This window comes from Sinohyriopsis cumingii, chromosome 6 (genome assembly GCF_028554795.1).
Source record: "Sinohyriopsis cumingii isolate HCF-2022 chromosome 6, ASM2855479v2, whole genome shotgun sequence".
In the NCBI taxonomy this organism is placed as follows: domain Eukaryota; kingdom Metazoa; phylum Mollusca; class Bivalvia; order Unionida; family Unionidae; genus Sinohyriopsis; species Sinohyriopsis cumingii.
Genome location: NC_142966.1, coordinates 88,295,943 through 88,323,776, shown reverse-complemented (window position 1 = coordinate 88,323,776; position 27,834 = coordinate 88,295,943). Strand labels below are relative to the sequence as shown.

At 33.9% G+C, this 27,834-nt stretch overlaps 1 protein-coding gene across 1 annotated transcript; it reads right to left on the bottom strand.

The window, feature by feature from the left end:
• Positions 1 to 936: 936 nt before the first annotated feature.
• LOC149797397 (leucine-rich repeat-containing protein 51-like) lies at positions 937 to 27,834 on the bottom strand. Its single transcript, XM_089962174.1, has 5 exons — positions 27,702 to 27,834; positions 22,943 to 23,055; positions 17,737 to 17,957; positions 9,874 to 10,014; positions 937 to 4,971 (listed from the first exon to the last, which is right to left on the bottom strand). Exons 1-5 carry the CDS (start codon positions 27,713 to 27,715, stop codon positions 4,813 to 4,815), a joined length of 648 nt encoding a protein of 215 aa, XP_089818300.1. The 5' UTR covers positions 27,716 to 27,834; the 3' UTR covers positions 937 to 4,812.

Here is a 27,834-nt window from a genome sequence, read left to right as displayed (position 1 = left end):
ACATACCTCATGGCAAATTATGTAAGCAAGAGAAAAATGATCATAATTAGCTTATTTTCATGCTTAAACGCAATATGAATGTACCATTTTATTCAGAACATCATACATAATTATATGAAAATAAAAAAAAATAATTGCAAACATTTTTTTATTTTCTTTAAGGTGGTGCTATACAGTTTCGCATTTTGCATAGGGTTAGGAATTTAAAGAAAAAGAATGTCCCCGGCTTTCCTCACTGGTTATACTGGCTATTTAAAAAAGACCTTGTATATCTTAGGTATAATGCAAAGAACCTTTAATTCCCTTTATTTTGGTGTATGATTGATGGGTGTACTATGGGTTATAGAGTATACAGCTTGGCCTTACTTCAAATGTGCACCTTTCAAAAAAGTGCTAGCTCTACTTGGTCATTTTCACTTCCTGAACTTCAGAGGTCATTTGTATAAAAAAGAGCCGATAACTTTTTTTACATTTTATATATTTGGTAATTCATTCATTGCACTTTCAGAAGCTGGTATTGTCTAGTCTGGCAAAATTCATTTTCCCTATTTTAATAGCTGCTATGTATAGTGTACTTTAGACTAATTCAGACTGATTTTTTAACACAAGGGAGCAGTCATTTTAGTTAGCAGTGTGCTTAAATCATGTAAAATTTCCAAAAGTACAATATCCAAAAGAAATATCATCCACATTACATTAATGTAGCATAGAGGTATGCAAACATTCTCTCCACTGTGCATGTTTTAAATGCGAACTACTTCACCTTACATACGTCACTCTCTCAAAAGTACTTATTATCTGGTGAGCGCCACCTTTATGCTCCAGCTATTTATGATAAGTTTCATATTAAGCTAAATTTCTCAGGTATGCTGAGTCAGTGCTTTGCAATGTAACTGCATCATGAGGAACACTAGATAGTTCAGACAAAAGTGTGGATTGTAATCAGACAGATTTATTGTTTGACATGCTCAGAGTAATACTATCACAAACAGTATATACTCACTTATAAGTTGAGTTGACTGCAAACAACTTAAACAACAATCTGCTATTGCATAATGCACCAGATGATCAAGGTCTATAACATTTGTTATACTGATTGCTATTAACAAACTGCAGAACCATATCTACTTGTGCAATATGTTATGTCAGATCTATCTGGGCAGTTCGCAGTCGGATTTGACTTATAAGTACAGATGGTACTGTGTAGCCATTTTGGTAGCTACACAAACTGCATATTTTCTGATTCTGCACAAGAAACAACTGAAAGATGGAAGTTAAATATTAAGACTCAAAAAATTTGTTTTATTTTAGCAATTTATTTTTTATGAATTTTTTTTCTGCTTGGATGTAAATCCATGTTTGTGTCCAAACAAACAAGGCACAATAAATTTACAACCATAATGTGGCCAAAAAAGTGCTTCTTAAATCAAAAATAAAATTCTGTACAGTTAACGTATCACAGCTTAGTTCCTTAGTTACAATGTTATACTCATAGTGGAGATTGGTCATTGATTTCTATTTTGCTTTCCCACAAACTTGATCTTGGGCTACAGTATGTGACACACTGTCTATTCATGATAAATTAACAAAGTTTCGTTAAATATCTTCAGTGGTTCAAAGTTGTATTCTAGGTAAGAATACAAGTTAATTATATATTTCGCCTGCTGTGACCTTGCGGCAGGAAGTGTGGCTATGATATGTAACAAAGACTTCTATACATGTAAAACTAGAAACTTTCATTAAAATATCTTCAGTGCCTCAGAACCTAATAATCTGAACTAAGATACAAGACAAAAAAATTACATTTTCCATTGCTGTGACTTTCACCTAGAGGCAGGTACCATGGTTACAGTATGTGACATAACATCTATATATAAAAAAACATGGAAATTTCATACAATTTCAATAAAATATCTTCAGTGGTTCAGAACTTCACAGAATGATATTTTCCCTTGCCATAACCTTGAGCTCAAGGAAGGGGGGGGGCATGTATGTGGTATGCAACACACAGTACACTGTCTAATCATGATACATGCTTGGACAAAGTGTCCGAAAAATCTCTCCAAATGTTACAAAATTATGTACCAGACAAGCTTATGATAATGGATAGATGAACACTACTATAACATAATGCAACCCAGTTTGAGTGTATATAAATGGTTACAAATTCAAAGGCATGATTATTTCTCATAGAAAATACATCTTGCATGCATGAAAAAAGGCATTTAATTTTATGAAGGAAGCAGATATATGGCCATAATTTGCTACATGTATAGACATTTGTTCAACTCTTTAAATTACAAAAAGGATTGTTTTTGTTTCTTGTTTAAATCAAGTCTGATCAATTGACTGTCCTTTTCTTGTAATGTCCTAGACAAAAATTAGTTTTGTTACTTAATTGTTAGGAGATCTACTTGTGTAATAAACCTCCTGAGTTGCTCTTCAATTTCATGTCATTTTGCAAAATTACATGAATTTACAACACTTATGGGTAGGGAAACTAAACTTTCCTCATTTAAATTAAAAAAATAATGTAAAACCCTTAACCAGTCTTTGAACTTAAAACTAGCTTTGTGTTGACTGGTTTGAGATACATTACATTAATTAACAAATGCGGACTTTCTACATACTTACATGCTGTGATTAAATATAAAGATATACAAAAGAAAATATAAATACAGAAACATACACATACTGAGTAACAAAAGGAAATAATGATAAAACATAATGTAAAATATGAGAACATAATACATTCATAATAATGTCCAAACATTATTTGTATATATATATATACATACATATATATATATATATATATATATATATATATATATATATATATATATATATATAAAACAGAAATTAAAAAATTTAATGCTTTGTTTTTCTCCAACAGTTTTTTGACTAAAATAAACTGAATTAATACCATTATGATTTAAGATTATAAACAGAGCTTTAAATAAGAATTTAATGAATTGGGTATTTTACTTTTCACAAAATCAAATATTTGGTGAAGAATGAAAAATGCCTGTGATACAAGACTGGGTCCTAAGCATAAAGACCATAATCAAGCATTTTAGTATGTGTAAAATTTCTTAGTAACCAGGACTAGTTAAGAATGCATTTAGCTTTACGCTGTTAGAGTGAATGTTTTTATAAATATCAAGTACTATAATTTAAAATATGCATGAAACATCCAGATGTGTTCCAGCAAAATAGTTTTTATCAAAAACATCAAAAACATGTTCCAGTAGAATAGTTTATATTCTATAACATCATAATAACAGAACAACACTGCTTATTGCAGGGGCATTACAATTACAGCTTTGAACTAAATGCTTAAAACTAAATGAAATATCTTCACTCTGCATACGTTGAGCTCTGTATAAATATGCAGTTCGTTAATATAGTGGCAATACACAGGAAACTGACAAAACAGTGTTACAATACTTGCTGTACAGCTAATTCATCCTTTTGTATGTACTGCAGAATTATTTCTAACCAGACTATAATTGTAAGCAATAAATATCCTACCATTGTTAGAAGTCACCCAAAACACATAATATCTCTGAATAAAATGCAGTAAGTAACAAGACCAACTGTTACACAAATTAAACATTGTCTTCACACAAATCCTTTCTGCAGCTGCTTTAAAAATGATAGAGAAAACATGGAAGAGGCAGGCACATAAACTAATAAGTTATATTTCTGAAGCAATCTTAATTTTAAATTTAACCCTGACACATAATACATGCAAAAACAAGGCCAGGGCCTTTATGTCAAACCAATGATGTAAGGTCAAACGGGCAAGCTACTGTTGCATTCAATGAACTCTTTTAGCTTTAAGACAATTCATGCAACGTATGAACAAAATCCGTGAAAGTGTGAAGGAAATATAAGCAAATAAAAGAACTTATCCAAAGCCTTAATGTCAAAGGATAGGATGAATGTGTCTTAACTTCATACTGATCCATGCCAAGTGTGATGAGAATCAATCAAATAGCTTAGCAAATATATGCAAATGCAATAAATCAGAACCTTAAATGCTGATGACACCAGTGACAGCAGAAATGTGACTGCCGTATTTTACTTTCCCACCAACACGGGGTCAACAATATACTGTATACTAATGTCTCTTGATTGAAAGAAATCATATGCACACAATTTCCAATTTTCATGTACATAATTTATGATATGACTGTACAGAACTGTAGCCTACATAAGACATGCTTATTTGAAAGACAATTTAAACACAAAAGTCAGATATCCACAAACATCTTCAGAAATTTGGCCGTTATTCATTTCCCCCAACAAATGTAGGCTGAAAATGAATGTAGTTCCTTACCATTCAAAAGCAGATTCTGTATGTCTACAAAGAAGTATAATTAAAAAAAAATCCTGCCATAATTATTTTTTTCTTGCTTTCAACAGTTTGAAACAGTAGCTTTTTAATCTTTGCAGAAGAAGGGGAATTATCACAGGTTCATTATTTTTTTCTAATAAATTTTAAAGACTGCTAATTTGTATTTGACTACTTTTCTTTAAATAATATGCACCCAACTGCTGCATGCATAGACCCTGATCTGCTATTACATACTGAGTTGAGGCTGGCATAATTCTGGACAAAACTGATCAAACTAATGCATTATTCACAATACGGAAACCTCAGCTTTGGATTGAAATCATAAAGACATACAGTACTGATCTGCACGTTCATTATGTAGTAGCATGCAAATATAGGTCCATGATGTTAGCAGTTGTGAGTGAATTTACAAATATATATATATATATATGCACATAACAGAAGAATGTTTAATCCTCCTCTCCCTCAGCCTTTACATTTTTCTGTTGTTTTCCCATTGAATTCATTTTGTTCCAAGTCTCAGCTGTCTTTTTGTCAGCTTTTGTGACACTACTGAAATCCAAAACTTGCAGGTTTGGAAGCATTGACAACACAATCTGGCGGTAGCCCTGAAAAAAAAAAAGATATTTTAATGAAATATGCTGTAGGCAATTACTCAACTAAAAGAGAGGAACATCCCTGATATGGAACAGCATGTAAGGGTCTGAAAGTAAAATAGGGTTGTCCTTTACACCAATGAAAGACAGATTGTTGTTGTTGTGGGGTTTAACGCCATGTCTCAGCACACGATAGGCTATGCATGGCGGCCAGTATTAATGGTGGAGGAAGAACCCGGGAAAACCCCGGAAAGAACCACCGACCCACAAGAAGCTACTGGCAAGCTTTCTCACATACCCACAATGGCTGAATGCTAGACTCGAACCCATGCAGACAGAGGTGAGATGGCAGTGATCTGTAACGGAGAGCGCTTTAGACCACTCGGCCACTCGGGGCCCCATGAAAGACAGAAAATATTCTGAAAATGCAATTGAAAATATTACTGACATAAATCATTGTACTATATTTTGTATGCATCCATCTAATTGTTAGGAGAAATGATAACAAGGGGCTATAATTTGCACAAATATGGATAAAAAATGGAAACTTAAGCTATCTCGATACTGATTTAAAACTGCTTAATATTTAACATAATGGTTGGGGTCCACAGATTGCCCATGTGTTACGTAACATAACATGCATTGTCTATACAGGTCAGGTCACTCAGAGAATGCTGAAAGTGTCCTAAGATTTAGGCTTTACAAGCAGGTGGTGGCATTAACAAAAAACTACTGGTTTATTATGCAAATGTATGCATACTACAAGAGAAATAATGGAAACAAAATAATTATATAATTATTCATTATTTTGTTTTCTATTGATAACCATCCACTGGTGCATAAGAAAACTGACAACTGAAAAACATGAAATTATGCTATTACAGTTTACAAATGCCCCAGAATTAGTAACAGCCCTGACTTCATTGGGTTTAATTCTCATTGGAAAAAAGTCCCTCTCATTGTTGGATTGATATTCTCTCTTGACAGTGAGGATAATCCACTTGGAAATAGTGGATGTGGAAAGCTACTACTGAACAGTAGACAGCCGGTTTCCAAAGAGACAACATAAAGATTGCTCCTTTCCACTGGAGATACCAATAAGTAAGGAACTATTTAAAGGGTCAAGTTCTCAAAGTAAGGTTCATTGAATAGTTCATGAGGAGGTTTTGATCATGCTCAACAAATGCAGAGATTCCATGTAGGTATTAGTGAGCATGATACCAGTTTCCGAAGCTCAAAAAACCTTTTGATGTCAGAAAGATAAGGATCTGATCCAATGGCAGGGCCCTTGAGAACCTGAGAGTTCTGAAAGCGCTGCACTATGATCCTTAATGCAGGACACCAAACATTCTCTCTCCTCAAAAAGAATGAGAAGAAAACAGCAAATAAACTAAAATGGGGACAGCCAGTATCAATGATTTCCTACTGCATTAGGAGATTTTTCACTGCACTGTAGACCTTGAAAGTGGACTGCCTCCCTCCAGCCTGGATGAAGCAGTCAGCAACTGAAAGCATGAAGGTAGAGAATTCTTACACTGTTGTGCAGTAAAGACCCCGTCTGATGTAACAGCAGATCCCTCCTCTATGGTAATCCTGCAAGTTCATTTACTAGATGTCAAGTTTGTCACTGAACCATGACTGACTGACCAACCAAATCAAAAGATCCAGCAGTTAAGAGTGAATAATTAACTGATGTATATCAAAAACAGTCAATGAAACATAAAACACAGGTAATCTGATCCATTTATAATAGGAGAGCTTTATAGTAATCAAGAAATATTCAAACTTAATGATACATGTCCACGTAGCAGTTTTTACCTCTTGAGAAGATGGATGATAGGAATAAAATCAGCACACTAAAACACATTCACATGCCAAATGCTGCATGAGCCTGTAGTCTTTCATGTGTTTAAGGCAAAACCCCACTACAGACAGTGCTAAAAAAATATGATAACCCAATACTTGGGGCCCATCTAGTTTTTAGGTTGGGTCCATCCTGTATTCTAAAAGAGGTGCTCCTCGGGTTTGTCAAAACAAAATAATAAAATTTGTCAGAGAAAACATTGATCATGCTGATGAAATGCAGAAATGTTTTTTCAATATGCTGAAATACCTGCCATCATATTACAGCATAATCAGATTAAAATCAGACTGCTACTGTCATATGTGAAGTGGAGATCTGATTTTAATCAAATTATAACACAGCATGTCATTCTAAAAACATGATTTTGTACTCCTACACCACTTGACATGGTTGTGTTTTCCCAATTTTCAATAATATTCCACACACAAAAAACCCATCCACCACTATCAGTATATGCCCATTACATGTATAAACAGTAAACAGTCATGATTGGAGCTGATGTAAAACCATCCTTTGGGCAGTTTAAACTGTGGTAATTAAAGGGCAAAGAGATCAGGTATAACCTTCATTTTATACATTAATTAAATAATATATAAAATGGTGGTTTATAACAAGGTGACAGAGCTAGCGAGATGTGATTGAAGACTGCAGTAGGTGAGCTCTTGTGCTAACTTGCATATCTGACTTCAAAGCATACCACTCAGGACATGGAACAATCCAATAGGTAAATCAAAGAGATGCTAGATGCTTGTAGGAGAACAAAAGTTATTACATAACATTGCTTTGAATGAAAATGTTTAAGCCATACATATTATAGGTTTTTGACAAGTTTGTGAACAGTAGCAATATTTCTTTGTAGTCAGATTTTACTGCATATATAAAACGCAAAGCATGATCATTTCAGTTATCAGAATAGTGTTCAAGTGTGATTCATTTTTTAAGCCAATTTAGGAAGCAATTAGCTATCAACAGCATCAGCAAGTCACCAGCCCTGGGCCTGTGTCTAAAATAAATTTCTTTGAGCACTGATTGAGTATAGCAAGCCTCAACAAGAGTCAATATGAACTTGGCTGTTATCAAATAAAGCTACTGGGATCTGATTGACTGATATCTGACATGGTGACAGACAAAGTATGATGTCTGATGGTCCAGCTGTTTGTAAAAGAAAACTTACCCATGCACAATGTGAGTAGCCAATAGGTGAGATAAAAAACCTATGTAACATATGATGCCCACAATTTCTAACTCTGATCAGCTTCAGTATTCAGTCTGTATGAAGGCAGTTTCAATTCAGCCTGGTAAATTAGATCCATCTTTCATGATTCCTTAGCTTGAATAAACAATAAACCTCATGTCCAGTTTCTTTTCATATAAAAAATGATATTCAAAATATTTACATATTTCATGTTAAGCACTAAGAACACTCAGTTCATTATTATAGCAAGATTTGACTATTTAAAATTTTAGCCTGTGCCAGCTGATCAGGACGTAAATTGCATGACTGCAAGCCATAAGTGTAGACGATATATACTTTATAATAGAAGATCTCTACTGTTAGCAAGTTATTGCTTTTTTATACAGTAAAGCTTGTTTATTACATTCTTGGATACAACATTTCCTCCACAGAACATCTGACTTTAATTTTCCTTTCCTAATTCCCTATTACTATGTATTCCAAAGGCTTTGTTATAATTTTCAATTGTTACAATGTTTTATTGGTTGTTGTTGTAGGGTTTAACGCCATTTTTCAGCACACGATCGGCTATACCTGGCGGCCAGTATTAATGGTGGAGGAAGAACCCAGGAAATCCCCAGAAAGAACCACCAACCCTTGAGAAGCTACTGGCAAGCTTTCTCACATACCCACGTTGGCCGAATCCGAGACTCAAACCCATGCAGACAGTGGTAAGATGGCAGTGATCCGTAATGGAGAGTGCTTTAGACCACTCGGGGCCCCTACAATGTTTTATTGGCTATACCATTTGATTTGTGTGGTGTGACTGACAAATCTTGCCCCATTATGATGTTTGTATAACCTGATACACTGAAGCCTGATCAACAATGATGGCTGTTTAAATAATAAAGGCTTAACAAAGATACCAGGTAACAAAGGCATGAAAAATCACATTTCATTCAGAATCAGGACTTTAGAATCATGGGTTTCTGGTTCAGTGCAATTAAACCATAAAAAGAAATCCTTTATACTCTTTTGACTATAAAATTCTGAATTAGAAATATCCTTTAGTTATCATTCTATACCTGTGAGTTGACTAATAGTTACTAATTAAGTAGAGCTGGAGGTAATCTCATATATTTATTTATTTTAATTCTAACTGCTGTAAACATGGCTGAAAATTTGCTGGTCAGAAAAATAAAAATAACAAGAATAAAATACAATGAGGAATAGAAGTCAAAGTATTGCCATGTTCTAAGAGAAAGATACCTAGTAGACTTGACCCAAAAAATGCGCCAAGAAATAAGGGTACTGTCCACAATCAATATTATTTATCATGCATGTCATGATATTTCCAGAGAATGTATTGCAAAGTTTTGTTAATGACAGCATTTAGTGTGTGTGTGTGTGTGTGTGTGTGTGTGATTAGGATTTTTAACGTAGCATTAACAATTTTTCAGCCATATCGCTACGATGTCTGCAGTGTAGCAGTTTATAGTGATGCCACAGAAATGTAGCTTGATGTCCTGTCCAGACACATTATCCTGACACCAGGCCAACCAGTCCTAATACTAACCTGTTAATGCTGAGCGCCTAGCGAGGCAGCTGCTAGTACCATTTTTGTAAGTCTTTGGTATGACTCTGTCGGGAATCGAACCCACGACCTCCCGCTTCTGAAGTGGATGCTCTAACCACTATGCCAACGGAACAGTCAGAATTTAGTGAGCAAACAAGTGTCATTACCAACAACAGTGACGCTGATGATGTTCCCGTCACTTCTCAGTTACAATATTCTAAAATTCCAGTCCCCTATGATATATTAGAAACAATCTTTACTGTATAAACAAATATGTTAATATGTACAAAATTATATTACCTTCGCTGCATCAACTGGGTTTCCATGTAATGTGAGTTTCCTCAGTTTTGGTAACTTGGCTAGTTTTTCCACCTCCCTTAAATCTGTGATCTGGTTACCATGCAAGTACAAAATCTGTAGGTTGTCAAATTCAGTCAGACACTGAGAGGAAGAAAGAAATCAGTTTTAAAAAGGATCAGAACAGTAAATCCCTTTGCTTATTATAAACAAATTGCATGTAGCAACGTTCTGGTTGAATTCAAATGTAACAAAATCTTGTTATAAATGATATTCAAATGATAACACACGTATTTTCCTCTGTGCAAAGGTGTCCTCTGTAAAGAGGCTGAGTATGTAAGTGAAATTAATACACAGGTTTCATTAATTATATTCTTTATGAGTAAGGATCCTTATACAAATTTCACCACACTAAGTGAGATTTGAATGATTATGCAATATGTACATTTTCCTGGTAGTAACAAAATTCCATTTATAACAAACCAATTTCTTCTATCCATTGGAGTTAGTTTTAAATGGACTAGTCTGTATTTAAAACTATTTACTAACAGATGTGGAAAATATTTTTTAGAGCAGTTTTTCTCTAATCTCTACACATATTTCCTGCCTCTTTTACCCTCCAGGTAGTAAATGAATTTCACATGTTAAAATATTCATGAAGTCACTGAGCTTGAAAACTGATTACACCATATATGAACAGCCGTGGCAAGATCGAGGCCATTAATAATTCATTTATAGTACATATTTTCAAACTTTATTACTTCCTGAACCCTGTAAAATTAGAACTTAAATTCTTATAAAACATTTACAAGAAATAATAAAGATACCTGAGAAGTAAATAATAAATTCTATTTAAACCACTGTTAACACATATTAACAAAACACACAAGAATCACAGATGAATTCATATTAAGCAGTTCTTTTCTGGTGTTGTGAACTAATAACCTTTAGTTTTCTGCATAACATGATACATTTTAATCAATCTAAATACTTGTAACAAAAGTGCTGTAAAAGTCTATAAGACTCAATTATAATCTGATGCAAAATGATGTAGTTTATCACGTACAGTCAAATTCCCAATTGTGGTTCTTCAAGCTACCTATGATTTCACTACAACAAATGGAATTTTAGAGAAAATAATAGTCACACAATAATTAAGAAAATACAAATTACATCAAACAATATGAAGTTAAGTTCCCATGTGTTATGCAGTTATTCCTTGACGTATAAATCCCACATCATTCACAATCACAGATAACATTTCTACCTGCTGTGGATGCATCAAGTTTAGAAATTATGTTAGACTGAAGGAGTAGTTGAAAATCTCATGTCAAAGGTCTGAAACAGCTTCGGATGCAGTCATACATCCGAAAAGCTTTTGAAAACGTCAAAAATGCATGAGAAGCTTTAAAAGTGAGATACAAACATATTGCATACAGATATATTGCATAGAACAAACTGCATACAGACATAATGCATAGAAGCATATTGCATACAGACAAACTGAATACAAACATTGCATTCAGACATATTGCATACAGACATATATAGCATACCAACATAATGCATACAAACATTGCATAGACATATTGCATACAGACATATATAGCATACCAACATAATGCATACAAACATTGCATACAGACATATATAGCATACCAACATAATGCATACAAACATTGCATACAGACATATTGCATACAGACATATATAGCATACCAACATAATGCATACAAACATTGCATACAGACATATTGCATACCAACATAATGCATACAAACATTGCATACAGACATATATAGCATACCAACATAATGCATACAAACATTGCATACAGACATATTGCATACAGACATATATAGCATACCAACATAATGCATACAAACATTGCATACAGACATATTGCATAATTGTGAATGGTGTATGTGGTGCCTCCTAATCTTGTCAAATTTCCTTAACAAGCTTGATGATAAGGCTTGTTGGTCCTCCATTTCATTTAATGAATTTTTTTAGCTGCAGGAAGAGGTTTTAATGAAATAAAAACAAAACTGCTGATTCACATGTCCAACAGCAGAGACCTATACAATTTAAATACATGGGTGTACAAACATTGCTACCTTATCAGGTTGATCTAGTTAAGACAAAAAAATAAAACTGAAATAATACACCACTAGCTATTACTCAGGTTTTACTTTTTCTTTGAAATGTTATATATACTTACAAAAATTGTATTTTCTCCCATTGACCCAAAATTATGTATTTTACCACTAACCCTCCAATTTACAAAAGATGAGGGTTAGTAGCCCCCCCCCCCCGATTTTACAATCCTAGGGAAACATTGTGCGAAGGTTACCTAAAGGAGCACAGATACAAATCCAAAAGTATAGTAACTTCTCTTTTACCAGGTTGAGTTGACCAACAGGAAACATTAAACATTAAATGTCTTACTCTGTCAGCAATATGAAATTTAAAAAGTCAAGTTTGACAAAGACATACAGGCGCAATAAGTCAGTTCTGTAACTTTTATTCAGTCAATGCAGTTCTGAAATGGAGTGGAGTGCAGTGGAGTGGAGTTTAGTTCAGTTCAAATCTGTAGTGATTTCTAACCATGAATGAAGTCTTCACTTGTACAAGATGAATATGATGGAGTTTTAATAAGTCAAAGAAGATGAGCGAATTGGGCTCAGATATTATACATGGCTGACACTGACATAACAGCCAAATGAAGGAGCAGCTGACAAAGAAATAAGGGGTCTAATTTTGGTATGATGCTTTCTGCTAAACTTTCTTCCAGTGCTATTGATTGCATTATGTTATCAAAACAATTGTTTCAAGATTTATTTTCAGGTTTTTATATCATCATCTTTTACATCAATTGTCAAATATTGAAAGACCCGGTGCAGGGATGCATTTTGTTAAAGATGATCAAATTCTGTTCAGCATTTCCTTGAGACAGTGTTGTGAAAATGCATATCAACTTTGGTATAAATCTAAAAGGACACTTTCTATCAAATTTGATCAGTCTTATGCTGTGTTTTAAAGAAGTTACTAAAGATTGTTCTATATTTAGCAGCAGAAGCTATAATCTATAGCAGACTGGCCTAATTTTAAAGCCTTGCATGCCATAATGCTTTCTGAAGAAATCTAGTCAATTTCTGCTGAGCAGTTCAGACAAATTGTTGAAAGGCTTAAAGTTTCAGTAGTAGAGACCATATTTGATGGTAAATTTCCATTATTTGTACCAGTTTGAAAGCCCTTTATAATAGGACACTTTCTGCAATGTTCAGGTGAATTCAGCAAAAACAAAAAGTATATATAAAGAGGAAAGCCCTCTATATCAGAATGGTTTCTGTCAAATATATCTATACGTATTATGTTAAGCAGCTTTCGCTAAAAAGTCCTTTGATGTTTTTTTCTATTTTGAGTAACATGGACCATATTTGATGCTGCATTAGCTTGATTTTTTTTACAAGTCTGAAAGGTCTTCATGCCAGTATGCTTCCTGTCAAATTTGGTCAAGTTCTATTTAATGGTTTTACAGCAGAATTCATTGAAAGGTTTGTCTTCTTTTTGTCGTTATTGTTGTTGTTTATAAGGTTTAATGCCATTATTCACCACATGATAGACTATATAAATGGTGGCAGAAGAACCCAGGAAAACCCCAGAAAGAACCACCAACCCACGAGAAGCTACTGGCAAGCTTTCTCACGTACCCACACTGGCTGAGCCCGAGACTTGAATCCATGCAATGTCTACTTTTTGTAATGGCTGCCATATGTGATGGCAGACCTGTATCAAGTGTAAAATTTGAGAGATCATCCTGCCATATATTTTCTGTAAAGTTAGTTTATATTCTAATATCTATTCAGTGGTTTCAGAAGTCTGTTAAAGGTTTTTCTTTCTTTAATAATCATGGTGATCTGATGGCATATGAGCATCATTTGTTTAAATTTTTAAGGTTTTCATGCCAGGATGCTTACTACAGACATAATTTTGGTCTTCCATAAAAAAAGCTGAAAAATTTTTAAAGGGGGGGGTCCTCCCCCAACAGGGCCTTGAAGGGCAGTTTTTCCGATTTGAGGGTCGAAGGGCCCTGGCAAAAAACGCAATTTACACTCATAAAAAAACTGCTCCTGGTGAAACTTGTGATCATAAAACAAACCGAAATAATCATTTGAAAAACTTATAAACTTACCAAAATTGTTCAACTTGACCAAAATAATTTCACAATATTTATTGTCACATGAATTTGTTCTCCAATACTATTGATGCAGAAGTTATTTCATGTGCATGTCATTGTTCACATCATAATTAAGTCACAATGATTTCTCAATATTTGCAGCAAATCTATTATACTTTTCTCTTTTCAAAACAATTCTGTAAAATAAACACCCAAGTACATCAACTATATACAAATAATCCCATAAATTCGCTTGTCTTTTTCTCCACTGGACACAACCTGTTGATATGCCAGTAGAGCTCTTTTTGTGGCTTTGGCAAAGATTTCTTTAGTCTTCCTTTTGGCACCACTGACTTTTTTGGCTCAATATGCAATCGTTTCTTTTCCTTCTCAATGAGAGCCTTTCTCCTTTCAAGCTGCTGCTTGATTTGGCAACAAGCAGTATGCATATCCTGACAGAGAGCTACATCTGTTCTCTCATACAAGAAATCTTTCTTCTTATAGTAATTAACTGCACTTTTTCCAGATGCCTTCTGGGCTTCAATTTTTCTGTATGCAGCTTCTTTTGTAGGTGCTGTTCCAAACTCTTCCAACCGCGATTACTGTAATTCAGATCTTTCTTGCAGAGGTCACAAAATGCCTCTAGCGTTCAGTTTTCTTATAAACTGACCAACTAAATTTCCGTGAACTTTTCGCTCCAGCATTCCCATACATATTTTAAACCTTTACTTAAACTTTTCACGTCACAGTCTCTATCAACATCTTGGGATGCCATATTTTGCAAGCATGCTTCTTCTTACCACTGCCATCAGTTTCCATTGCACAAAGATTCATTGGATGAATTCAAACTTTTGACCAATCAGAATACTCTTTATGAGATTCGTGAGATAACCAATATATGGAATGAATAATTTATAAAGGTAGTTGCAAAATGGGACTGGACCAACCATTTTTAAAAACCCACAGAGGTCTCACTAGGATTTTAAAACTAGGAGTCCAGGACTGCATCAAAAGATGCAGTCCCTTCTTTCCTACAGAAACAGCACAGACGTGAGTGCATCTATTTTTAGATGGAGAGGTTTTCATAATGTAATCACTCACTATAATATAGCTTAATTACAACAGTCCAATGACAAGATCGCAAATTTATGGTTTATATATTTGTATATGTACTTGTAGTAATTTTAGGCAAATAAATAGTATCTGATTTGCTATTTTCTCCCATATTTTCGCAAATACATGTAAAGTCAGAAAACAGCTTAGACCTTAAAGCGCATCTCACGAATTTTACAACATAGCACTGTCCCATATATTTCTGACCTAAATAATTTGCATTTTAACTTTAAATCTTTAATAAAATAATACCTAGGCTTTGGTTTCAATGATTTGTATACTTTTTCTGAATATATTTGCCCGATGATTTAAGAAAACAGACAATCTAATAAACTGGTACATCCCAGACTTAGCGAAGTCCGCCATTATTTCCCGTTAGGCCTACTGGTTCACTTACAGTTTCAAACTAATTTTATGATGAAATAGTGTATAAGAGGCAGTTAATAAATATCCAGATCACTGATTCTGATCTTAAGACACAAGTCTGTATGTTTTATCATCAAAGGATATCATGCAGGAAATTGATAGTTGCTACCTTACTAGGAAAAGGGTTAATGGTCAATCAGCTATCAAAACATAATGCTTGTGAATGGGCAAGAGTTTGTTTGTCAACTAACTGATATAAAAACTAGGCCTAGCTACTGATGCCTTGATGAATACATTTCGCTACAACACTAGAACTGGGCTAAGGTGAGGGGCATTTAAAAAATATATGGTATGGTCAGTCAATGTACCTCTTAAATAATCACAGGGCGAAGTTGTTTTCGCTTTCCTAACAGAAGAAGGCGAAGTTTACATTTTTAGGCAACTCGTCACCCACTTATCAATGGCATATTGTCTAAGTCTCAACATGTCTTGATTCTGAGGTCATGTGTACTGCTTATTTCGCTAGATTCAGAAATGAACACAATAACGAAAGCTAGAGTTCTTTATTTGATGTACTTTTATAAATGACCACATGTACATCTCTGGGTCTTTCTGCCTCTGAATTCAATCACTGTAAATATCAGTACATTTTCCCACCTGGCTGCCAGTCAAAGACTTTGAACTTGCCGCCCAGCTATTGCATCATGTTCTTTTTTATGTACTCTTATAAAATGGCAACATGTATGTACATCAAGGGGTCTTTCAGTCACTGAATTCTGTCATTGTAAATATCGGCACAGCTAATTGATAAACACATTTTCCCACAAAGCAGGACTGGCAAGTCTTTGAATTTTGCAGCAACCTATTACATGCGTACAGAGGACTCCCGCCTCAGTGATTTTCTGCGTCCCAGATAAAAAATTGGCATCCAAATACACGTAATTAAGCGTTTCCGAGATCTCTGAACCCGGATCAGAGATGATACAAAAAAACAGAGTATATCAAGAAAAATCTGATTCAAGTCAGGAGAAAGGCAGAATTCCGCTTTAAAATGAAGAAAAATCATGTCTGTTACTATCAAAACTGATCAAATTTCACTTAGGCAGTATTTAAGCTTTCTCTGCTTTTTTAAATGGTGGCCATATTTATTATCAGATTAGCATCATTTGTACCAAATAATGCTCTCTGCTAAATGTTTGGTTAAAATTGGTCCAGTGGTTTTGAAATTTACAGTAGCAATTGTTGAGGGATTGACATTCCACACAATGGGCACAAAACCATACCATAAGCTCTCTTCGATGGCTAAGATGTACGAAAAATATAAACACTGTGAATTCTACAGAACACAATTTGCAGACAAAGTGAAACATATTGTTGAAATCCATATAGAGAGCAACAGATGGATAATATAATGCAATATAATAATGAATTATTTGGAAAAAAAAATATATCATGAACTACACTGCAGAGGTGTGAGCTAATATGCTAATGCACACATACAACTTTTCATGTGTTAAAACTGTAAAATATACTTTCTGCAGGATACCAGTTTACTGATTTAAAGACAAACAAATAGCGATTTTTCTGTGGAAACAATGTAGCTTCTTACCAAATCCATGAAACATGAGTATTAACTAAAGTGTTACTTTTCATAAAACCATGAATATGTATGCCCCCAGCCAAAAGAAGCTGGATGCTCTCAAGTTACACAGTTCATGTCGTGTAGGCTTTCAGACTTCTATCAATATTGCAGATAAATGGCACAAGATACCCTCTATCAAACATCATAATCATTAGTGTTTCATTTAGAACTTATTGTCAACCTCCGTGTAGATGAATTGGTATGTTCTTAGCTAAGTTAACCATTATTATTGTGAAATGACTGGAAACTGATTTTGTCATATACAAAGAAAAATGCAATTTTTATCATATAAAACTGACACTATTTCCTTTTCTTATTTAAAAGATACTTAATGTATGATACAAATGAGCATGTTCAACTGGGCAAAACAATCTATAACAGTATCCTCATTTTTTCTATCTTAATAATCAGGTATATTTTGTCTTTCTGGAATTCTCATATCCATAATATCATTCATTTAATGCTTTCCATTTTTATTTGTAGACACATTCATGCAAGTAATTCTTCAATCATAAGAGAGCATCACTTTGGTTCATAACATTTAAAAGAGATGTTAATATCTTACTGGATTTATTGTGGTTAATTCATTGAACGATAGATCAATCCAAGCAATATCCTTCCAATTTTCAAACTTTTCCTTTGTGACGTCTAGGAGACTGTTGACATCAGTGAGACTGTTGTTGTTCATCCGAATACATTTACTGGTGGATTTGCCACTCTCTGTAGCTTTCTGTTTATACTTCCGTGGAGAGATTGCTGAAATCCTTGGTTCCTCATCAAAGCAATCTGAAATAGAGAGAAAACAAAAATAAATACAGAAGAACCTCTCTTGGAGACCATATAGGGAGCTGCAAAAAGTGGTCTCTTGAAGGGAGGTAATCCCTTAATAATACTTTTATAAAGATTAAGTACAACGTATGTACAGTGTCAAATAGTCAAGTTTTGTCGTCTCTAAACTTAGGTGGTCTCCTAGAAGAGGTGCTCCTGTGCACATGTTTGACAATAGACTAAGTGTCCAATATCCACACAACATGCATGGCATGCCTATATCACAGGAATGAAGAAAACCATGAATCAATAGAGAGGTGCAAAAGTTGAAAGTTCAGCTGGAGCACCATCTTAAATTTTCTCATTAAAAATCAGGGCTTCTTGAAATTAATCTCCAAACAAATTTAGTTTCAGTGCATGAATTTCTTTAAAAAAAACTTGAAGCCACAATTAAATCCATAATGCAGGGGAAAATCGTAGGTCAGAAGTAATAACTCAATAAAAACAGAAAATAAAAATAGAACCTGACCTAAACAGCCCAGAATACACGTGAATTTTTGCTTACCTGACCCTACTGACAATACAGTACTGGGCCTGAACCACAGGCTCAAAAATACTATGTGTCCAGGGGTGGATTAAGGCTCACTGGTGCCCTAAGCACTGACAAATCTTGGTGCCCCCCTCCTTTCCACGTACACCTGGGAAGATAACCCTAGGGTTCACCATGATCAAGAAACAGAACATTATGATCAATTTGCACTAGTTTTATCAATTTTTTAAAAAATCTTCATTCGTTTTTTTCTTTTCACCCTTTTCTCAACTTTGTGGTGCCCCCTTTGGCCCTGGTGCCCTAAGCACGTGCTTCGTCTGCTTAATGGTTAATATGCCCCTGTATGTGTCCCATCACAAAATAAGGCTAGGGCATAAAACTTAAACAGTTATAGTCAATGATTTTTTTGGCTTTCCATGAAAAGGGGATCTATTTTGAATTTATTGGGCTCTTCACAGTTTCAGGAAGCCCGGCATAGTAGTTACTGAGAAAAAGAATTTACTGTATTTTCCGGCCTACAAGTCGATGCGGAGTATAAGTCGAATTGACCAATAAATTGTAAATTTTCCATCCTTCGTCCATATATAAGTCAATTCGGAGTATAAGACGAGGCCAGGTCAATAACTTGGCTTTGTATTTTATACTAGTAACTTCTGGTTGCATGAATATTGATGGTATCGTTGTATGATATTCCATATTACCGGCAATCGTGAAATTGCATTACCGATGCTAACATGCTTGTGATTTTACTTCTGAACTGCTATATTTTGTTATCAACTGACACAGCTGAATAAACAGTCCATGCTTGTTTTATTATAATTGAAAGCACATCCATGTTGTAGTTCATTTTATTACCTGTAGTTACGAACGTAACTTATACAAACTTGTCATTTTCTATCGTAAGTTTGAAAGTCACGGACTCTGTTAAATCGATTCATATATATATATATATATATATATATATATATATATATATATATATATATATATACTATTTTTTAAGTGTTTGTTCTGTTTGGACTTGGATATAATTAACATTTTATTACTAATCTATTCAATGATAAACCCCACTATTATCTTTATCGGCGAGTTTGAATACAAAGTAATGGGTATGATCTCTTGTCCTTATAACAAATTTTGTATGGACAATGACTTCAATAAAATGTTGACAGATTTTCATTTCCCTAAAAAAGCCTCATTTCCTTACTGGCAGCCTCGGTGATTTGACCTATTCTGTTGATTCTTGCCCTCAATCTGGTTTCAATTATAGCCAAAGCGCTAAGCATGTTTAATTACCGTGTAAATAACACTGCATAGCCATGTGGTTGTTGTGACAATGTACATCGTAATTAAAACAAGAATGAATTGTTGATTTAGAGGTGTTTATTGATAATGGAATATAGTAGGCTTGTAATACATGAGGATTATCACAATCGTCAGGTAACTCAAAATACTGTCTCTTTTCTCTTTGCTAAAGCTACAAATAAAAACCGCCCTGAATAAAAGAACAATCTTGTACACGGACAATTTTTTTCATCTCTCACTCTCTCTCGTGCGCACACACACAATCACGCGCGCGCTCACAATATATCTGATTTTAGTTTAGTTTAAACCATATTTGTTTTAATTATGATATCCATTGCAACAAGAGCCACGTGGCTGTGCATGCTATGATTATTCCTTCCAGTTGAAACCAGTCTTGAGTGCAAGATTCAACAGATGAGATAAACTCAGTGAGGCTAACAATAGGGAAATAAGGCAATTCATAGGGAAATCAGAAATGTGAAGAAAATGAGGAGACAGAAAACAAAAGTTGCAAACAAAAAATATATAAAAATACTTTTTATTATACTTTAACATATCTGTGAAATCCCACCTTTCTCTTCAGCGAACTTTACAACTTCCAGCTTAAAAGCTGCTGTGTAAGACTTGCGTGATTTGACGGGAGGCATTGTGAGATAAGTTGTATGATCTGTACGGAGATATTTATATGAATGATTATGACTGAAAAGATTGATCAAAATATACCGAACTCATTAAAATGTGCCCGTACTATAGCAATGAAAACAATGCCCATGGCTAAATTCATTATTTACATCTAGAGAAGGGAGTGGGCATCATTTCCTGTTGTACTTAATCCCATTGATATTAAAAACGGGTAGCGTAATTGATGCAGATTAATGATAAAGAACAATGGGGTACCGGCAATATGGTAACTAGTATCGGTAGCTAAAGCCAATATCAAGGTCTAAACAATTGCGGCAACTGGCTTTGATTGTTGTTGGAAACCAAAGGCCAATTTATCAACAACCGGTATAATCAAAGAGAGACACCGAATGGTCAGCTGGTTAAGAATGAATATAGGTAAAGTGTTGACATTACAATTTGCTTTAAACTGAATTGTGAAACTAAAAATCATGGATCACTGATGATCTATGAGTACTGGTAGTCCATCTATATATCTGATTTTAGTGTAGTTTAAACCTAATTTATTTGAGAAACTTTGTCAAATACAATTAGAAACATATGATTTGGGGGATTCAGTAGAATGCATGATCTACATTATTTTATAAATAATCATAGAACGCTCGAGTTAATATGGATTACATCCCTTTGTAGGATCAATTGGATCAATCAAAAAGCTATGCTGGTAATTGCTCACGTGTGTCCAACATTATACTGGAAAATCAAATATTAATGGACCAGTTATTTCATATCTTTTTTTTTAGGAACAAACAATATGCTTTGAATTAGTACAGTACACTATAGAGTATAGACCGTAAGTGTGCTATGTGGCCCGGTGAAGTTTTTACCGGTACGGTAAATTGTTTTCTTTTATTTTATGTTTGAGAAATAAGAAAAAACATGCAGAATGCAAAATAAATAATGACAAAACTTACAAATATAAACGCAGTCATATTAGTTTTTGACAATTTATTGGCATAGTAATTTAACATGAATTTGTACTTCTATGTGACCTGTTTTCGATTATGCCGATTATAGAGCAATGTCAATAGCATACCGGATACTGTAATCCATATATAAGTCGATGCAATTTCAATGACACAATCCATATATAAGTCGATTCGGAGTATAAGACGAAGACCGAACTTTCAAGTCAAAAAGTATTGACTTATACACCGGAAAATACGGTACAGTGAAATTACATATTACTTTTGACCTATTACATAACCAGATTTATATATATTTACATTGTGTTCCTGTAAATTATTATGTGACCAGTGATACAAAACAAAGTATATTAATGACTCAGTTAGTAGACTTGCCAAAAAGTTGTGATACATAAGCTACCAGTAATACAAGTGATATGGATCATTATTTTCTGTGCACATTTTATGACACCTTACAGACTTTTACTGATGTTTAAGCATGCCCTTTCAAACGGTACTATGCACATTTATGATACATTACTGATGTTTAAGCATGCCCTTTCAAATTTTAATGTACACATTTTATGCCACATTATTTATGTTTAAGCATGCCCTTTCAAACTGTACTATGCACATTTATGATACATTAGTGATGTTTAAGGATGCCCTTTCAAATTTTATTGTACACATTTTATGCCACATTATTTATGTTTAAGCATGCCCTTTCAAACTGTACTATGCACATTTATGATACATTACTGATGTTTAAGCATGTCCTTTCAAATTGTACTATGAACATTTATGATACATTACTGATGTTTAAACATGCCCTTTCAAATTTTACTATGCACATTTACGATACATTACTGATGTTTAAGCATGCCCTTTCAAATTTTACTATGCACATTTTATGGCACATCACTGATGTTTAAGTATGTCCTTTCAAATTTTATTGTACACATTTTATGAAACCCACCTTACTAATGTTTAATGATGTCCTTTCAAATTCTATCAAGTACATTTTATGATTTATTACTGAAGTTTAAGCATGCCCTTTCATACTTTACTGTGCACATTTATGACACACTACCGATCTTTAAGCGTCCCAATGCAAATTTTACTGTGCCAAATAGGGCAAAGATACTTCATGAAGAAAATGCAAATTAAGCCAGATATGACTGGATTTTATATGCAGTATCCAAATGTTGACTCAGTTCAGAGTGGAAATCATCATCTAGACAATTATAAGATTTGTAAGTAACATCTCGAGTTGAACAAAATATAGTTCTGGCTGGGGGATATAATTTTTTAAAATGTAAAGCCCCTCCTTTTCTGCTCCACCAGTTTGGATATATTTATGTAATATGAACAAGTGACAAAATTTCTGCTTTAATCATGAAAAGGGAAAGTCTTCTGGGTTAAATTTAAATCTTAACAAGTGGCCAGTCCCTTTTCAATCTCTGCTTTGTGGTATAGTCAGTCAAAACCTAGAGACATATTTGGAGTTGGTTCATTAAATTAAAAGCACATGTTTACGGCAAAGAACTTATATACATATTTACCTGAAACTTTTGCCAACCTACAGAAGGAGAAATCAATTGGTGGCTCTACATCATTGATGGCATCAATGGCAGGCAAGGTGGAAACTTTCTTTTTGCCTTGGTATGGAACAACACTAGAAATGCAAAAGAATGATTGTTTACACCTCTGTACACAGTTCTTTCATTGTAATGCTGTTCATGGGACCCAGAGATTCAACCACCATAAAGCCTAACTGTCTTACTATGAAGTACATGATACATACAATTATACTACCATATACTAAAAGGAGTCCATGACCATGTTATAATGAAGGCCCTTTTTGTGAGGGAGTTCTGTATATGTCTGACAACTTTTTGTACATATTTTCCATAATATGTGGTTACTACATTTGTATGGGAAAATATGAACAAGTTTTTCTGAGTAATACTGCATGCCATTTGAGAGTGCAGTATTAGTCCAAAGAAAATGAGTTCATATTTTCCCATGCAAATGCAGTCACCTTTTTATTATAATCATATTGTTTTCTTACCTAAGGCTTAATAATAAAAGAATACACTAAAAGAAACAAAGTAATAAATTTATGCTGTATTTAAAAATAAATACACAACCACAGTTCCATCAATATACAGTCACAATATTAATGTGCACACAGCACCACCAAGTGCTCTTTGAACTTCATCACATGCTCGACATGAGTTGTTTTTAAAAAAAAATTGTTTTAGTCTACTTAAACTTGAAATTTATAGTCATATTTTTAATGAATGCACATTGAAAAAACTTCTGCAGTTGGTCTGGAATGGATGGATTTTCTTTTTCTGTTGATTCAACTCAATTCTGCTTTTCTGCTTATGATGGACTGGATTTATTGGGTCAATTCAGAGCAGTATGGAGAAGGTGATTTCAGTTGTAAAGGTAATTTAAATTACAGCAGAGGTCTCAGAAACCCTTAAGTATGCATATCTGATGCAATTTTTTAATCTGGCATGCAGCAAATCACTTATGCAGGAGTTCTCTCTAAGCATGCAATAGCTGATTGGCAAATTCAAAACCTTGCCAGTATTGCTTCAGTGTGAAAAGGTGTTGATCATTGCTGATATTTACAATGACAGAATTCAGTGGCTGAAAGTCCCCCAGATGTACATGCTGTCATTATAAGAATACATCAAAAGAACATGAAGCAATAGCTGGACAGCAAGTTCAAAGGCTTTGACTAGCTGCTGAGTGGTGGGAAAATGTGCTGATATTTACAGTGACTGATCTCAGAGGCAGAAAGACCCTGAGATATACATGTGGTCATTATAAGTGTACATCAAATGAACAAATTTAGCTTTCATTGCGTTCATTTCGTAGAGTAGCAAAATAAGCAGTGCATGCAACCTCCAAATCAACACAGATTGAGACTTGGATGGATAAGTACTTGGGGTTAAATGGCAAGTTGACGAAGATTCTAATGGGAGTCAGAAGGGTGCTGAAGTTACTAGAACTGACAGTTTGGATGGAACATATTTTGTAATCCTGAGTTTCACATTTTTATTAACCAGTGTTTTGGGGTTTTATTTTAGGCATGCGATGCTATCAGGAGAAATCTTATGTTTGGCATTTTGACAGAAACTGAATAAAAGCATACTGACCTTAGACAGTCTCCTACAAACATTATGAACAATGCAATAAAAGTTCAACAGAACAACAAAAATTCCTTTAATCATATCTACTGAAGTAAGTGCATATAACGCCACAAGAAGACCAATTCCAGTAAACACAGATCAATTAATATATCACTGTATGGTATTAATCAGCAGTGACAATTGCTACATAATGAATCCTAAGTTTAGGGCATGAGTATAAATACTGCTTATTTTCAAAAAATTTAGTGCAATTAAAGTGATCAGGGATTTTAAATTCTTGCCCCATCAAAACAATGAGGCTTTCTTTGCTTTTTTTTATTTCTTCATTTTTATACAGTCAAAGTCACTTAGCTTGACCTTTGTTATCTTGAGAATCCGTATATGTCAAGCATTTTGGTTTGGTCCAGAAACAAATCCCTTCTTTGTTATGGAAGTTTTTCACTGAATATCTGGACCCTGTTAAGTTGATAACCTTGTTATGTCTGGCATAGGATTCAGTCCAAAGTACCAAAATAACACATGGCCCCACTTATTTTTAAAAAGTGCAACTTTAATGTCCATCTCTGAGAAATTTCATGCACAATTTTGGTTAGTTATGTTTAGTCACAAGTAAATAATAACAAAAGAAAATATTTTATAAAAAGTACAGTCTTACATGTAATGTATTTAAACTGGCCTAGATTTTGGTCTGTGTGAGAAAACTAACATCTTTCTGAGGTTACCAAAGGGATGAGGCTATTCACAGGAAAATAAAAACATGTGAACAAAATAAAATTTTCACAAACATCTTTGCAAGATGTCTTAATGTCATTTAACCTGACAGCCAGATGTTTATTAAATAATATCTGTAGTTAGATTCATGGCAGCTGCAGGTACATGTATATTATATTTCTTACCCATTGGCAAAGACACAAGCAAATACATTTTGCTTACACAGGAGTGGTTGGGTTTAAACAAGTAGGGTCTTTTTCTTATTTATTGAGGAGGTAAGGTTACTTAGGTTATTTTACTTACTGAGGAATATTCAAACTATGTTATGTTCACTGCAAAATATATATCGACTGTGGAATTAAAAGAGAAAACATACTGTAACTTTATTTCAGACTGTACACATAAATGAACATGCTAATTAGTTATTAACAACACTGTTCTTTTTGTACTGTCTGCTATGAACAGCTAGAGTCTGAGTGAAGTGTTGGTGCAAACCAGAATAATAAATTTCAGTCTGAAAATAAAGAAAATATGGTAATAGGGAAAAAATCCTTTAAACCACTGACATTGTTACAGTTACATAAGTGATTAAAAAAATCATGACTTGTAACTTAATATCATTTAAAACATCTCTAATCTCTTTTTCTAAATGCAACCTGCATGAATGAATTATTACATGTAATTTGTATTGTGCATTAAAAATGTCATTTGTTTTTAAAAACAAAACTCATTTTATCATACTTCAAATGAATAATCATTGTTCTGCAGTAGATTTATCAACTAAACCCTGATATCTTGGGACACAGTTATGTCAACTTTTTTTGGGACACGTCCTACATAATCGAGATAACTAGGTTTGACTGTATCATGTTCTGCATAATCAATACTGATGAAACATTACAGTTATGTATGAAATAGATGAAGTAAAAAAAAGTGAGTTTTGATTTTTAACATAGCTTTAAAAAATTTCCAGTCATACCACTATGATATGCAGTGTGGCAGTTTATAGTGACATCTAGCATCGGGGCTATCATGCCACAAACATGTGACATTATGTCCCACCCAGTCAAATTATCCTGACATCACTAACCTCATAATGCTGAGCGCCAAGCAAGGTAGCTGATAGTGAAAGTACCATTTTTATAAGTCTTTGGTATGACTTGACCAGGGTTCCAACCTGTGACCTCCCACATCCAAGGAGATGCTCTAACTGCTTAGACCACTAAAATGGTTCTTTAGATGAAACTTATCAATAATTGTTTATTGCACCAAACTTCCCTATCTTTGGATGAAATGTCTCAATAATTGTCTGAGTGCTCCAAACTTTCCTATCTTCAGATGAAACTTCTTGATAATTGTACAAAAAGGTGGTACCATTTTCATTTCTGCCCTACATATACTAAAAGCCCTAACTATGTAAAAATGCAAATGAAATAAGCAAGCAGAAAATGAACGCTAAACAAAAGTCCATGAAGAATGAATGAATAATGAATGATAATTGGCAATGGACAAATCTGCTTATAAAACAAGCAACAATAATTAAAATGATCAATAACAAACAATAAATGCTAAACCAAATAAGATTTCCGATAAAATCTTTGTTTACTACTTTGAAATCAGTTATATACAAATACCTCATTGCCACCAAATACTATCATCTATCAACATTAATGATGTCACTAGTTATATATGCTAAAGAAAAACTTTCACAAAAATATGTGAAAATCTCATTTTAAAAACATCGAAATAAATTACATTTTATTCCTCAAAAACACTGAAAATTGTTGCCAGAAAAAATGCATTTCTAACCTTTCTTAAATGAATATAAGCAAATATAATGTAGAAATCTTGACAAGAAAAATAATAAGTGATGAGATCATAAATGGCTAATGATGGTATGGGGACTGAAACACAAATAAAAAAGCAATACCTTTTGGGGGGACATAAGAGACCAACCAATCTTTTTCTGTTGAAGGGGGATTGAATATCCATTCTAAATTATGCTGTTTTCTTTCTTGTATCACAATTTTTTTGTTGTTCAACTTATTTCATACATATAATCATTTTTTTTCTTGTACAAATCAAAGCAAGATGAATATTATATGCTATATTGGGGTTGAACATTTAAAAAAAAAAAAAACCACACAACTTGAAATCAAAACCCATTCCCACCCAGAAAATCATATAAATAGTCTCAATATTTAATGGTTTGTAACCTAATAACGAATATGCGTGGAAAATGGTCATACAGTCAACATCTTATTCTTTTTTTATTTGTTATAAAAGAGGGTCTTCTTGCATAAAATACAACTTGCCAGACATTTCAGCTAACCGGGCAATGGAAGCGCCGTCCTCTGAGTACAGTCTGGAACCTTAAATGGGATACAAGTTAAATTTCAAGAAACAAATTTTCAAGACTTAAGTCTACCTATGGCAACATTACCTAGTTCCTGACATATTGATGACCTTAACTCAACGGCACTCGTAAACTTTCGTGCGATTGTCAATAGTGTTCCCGCAATCAACACATCATTTTGTTACTGGGACAACGATTCGGAATATTTCGGAGGTTCAAC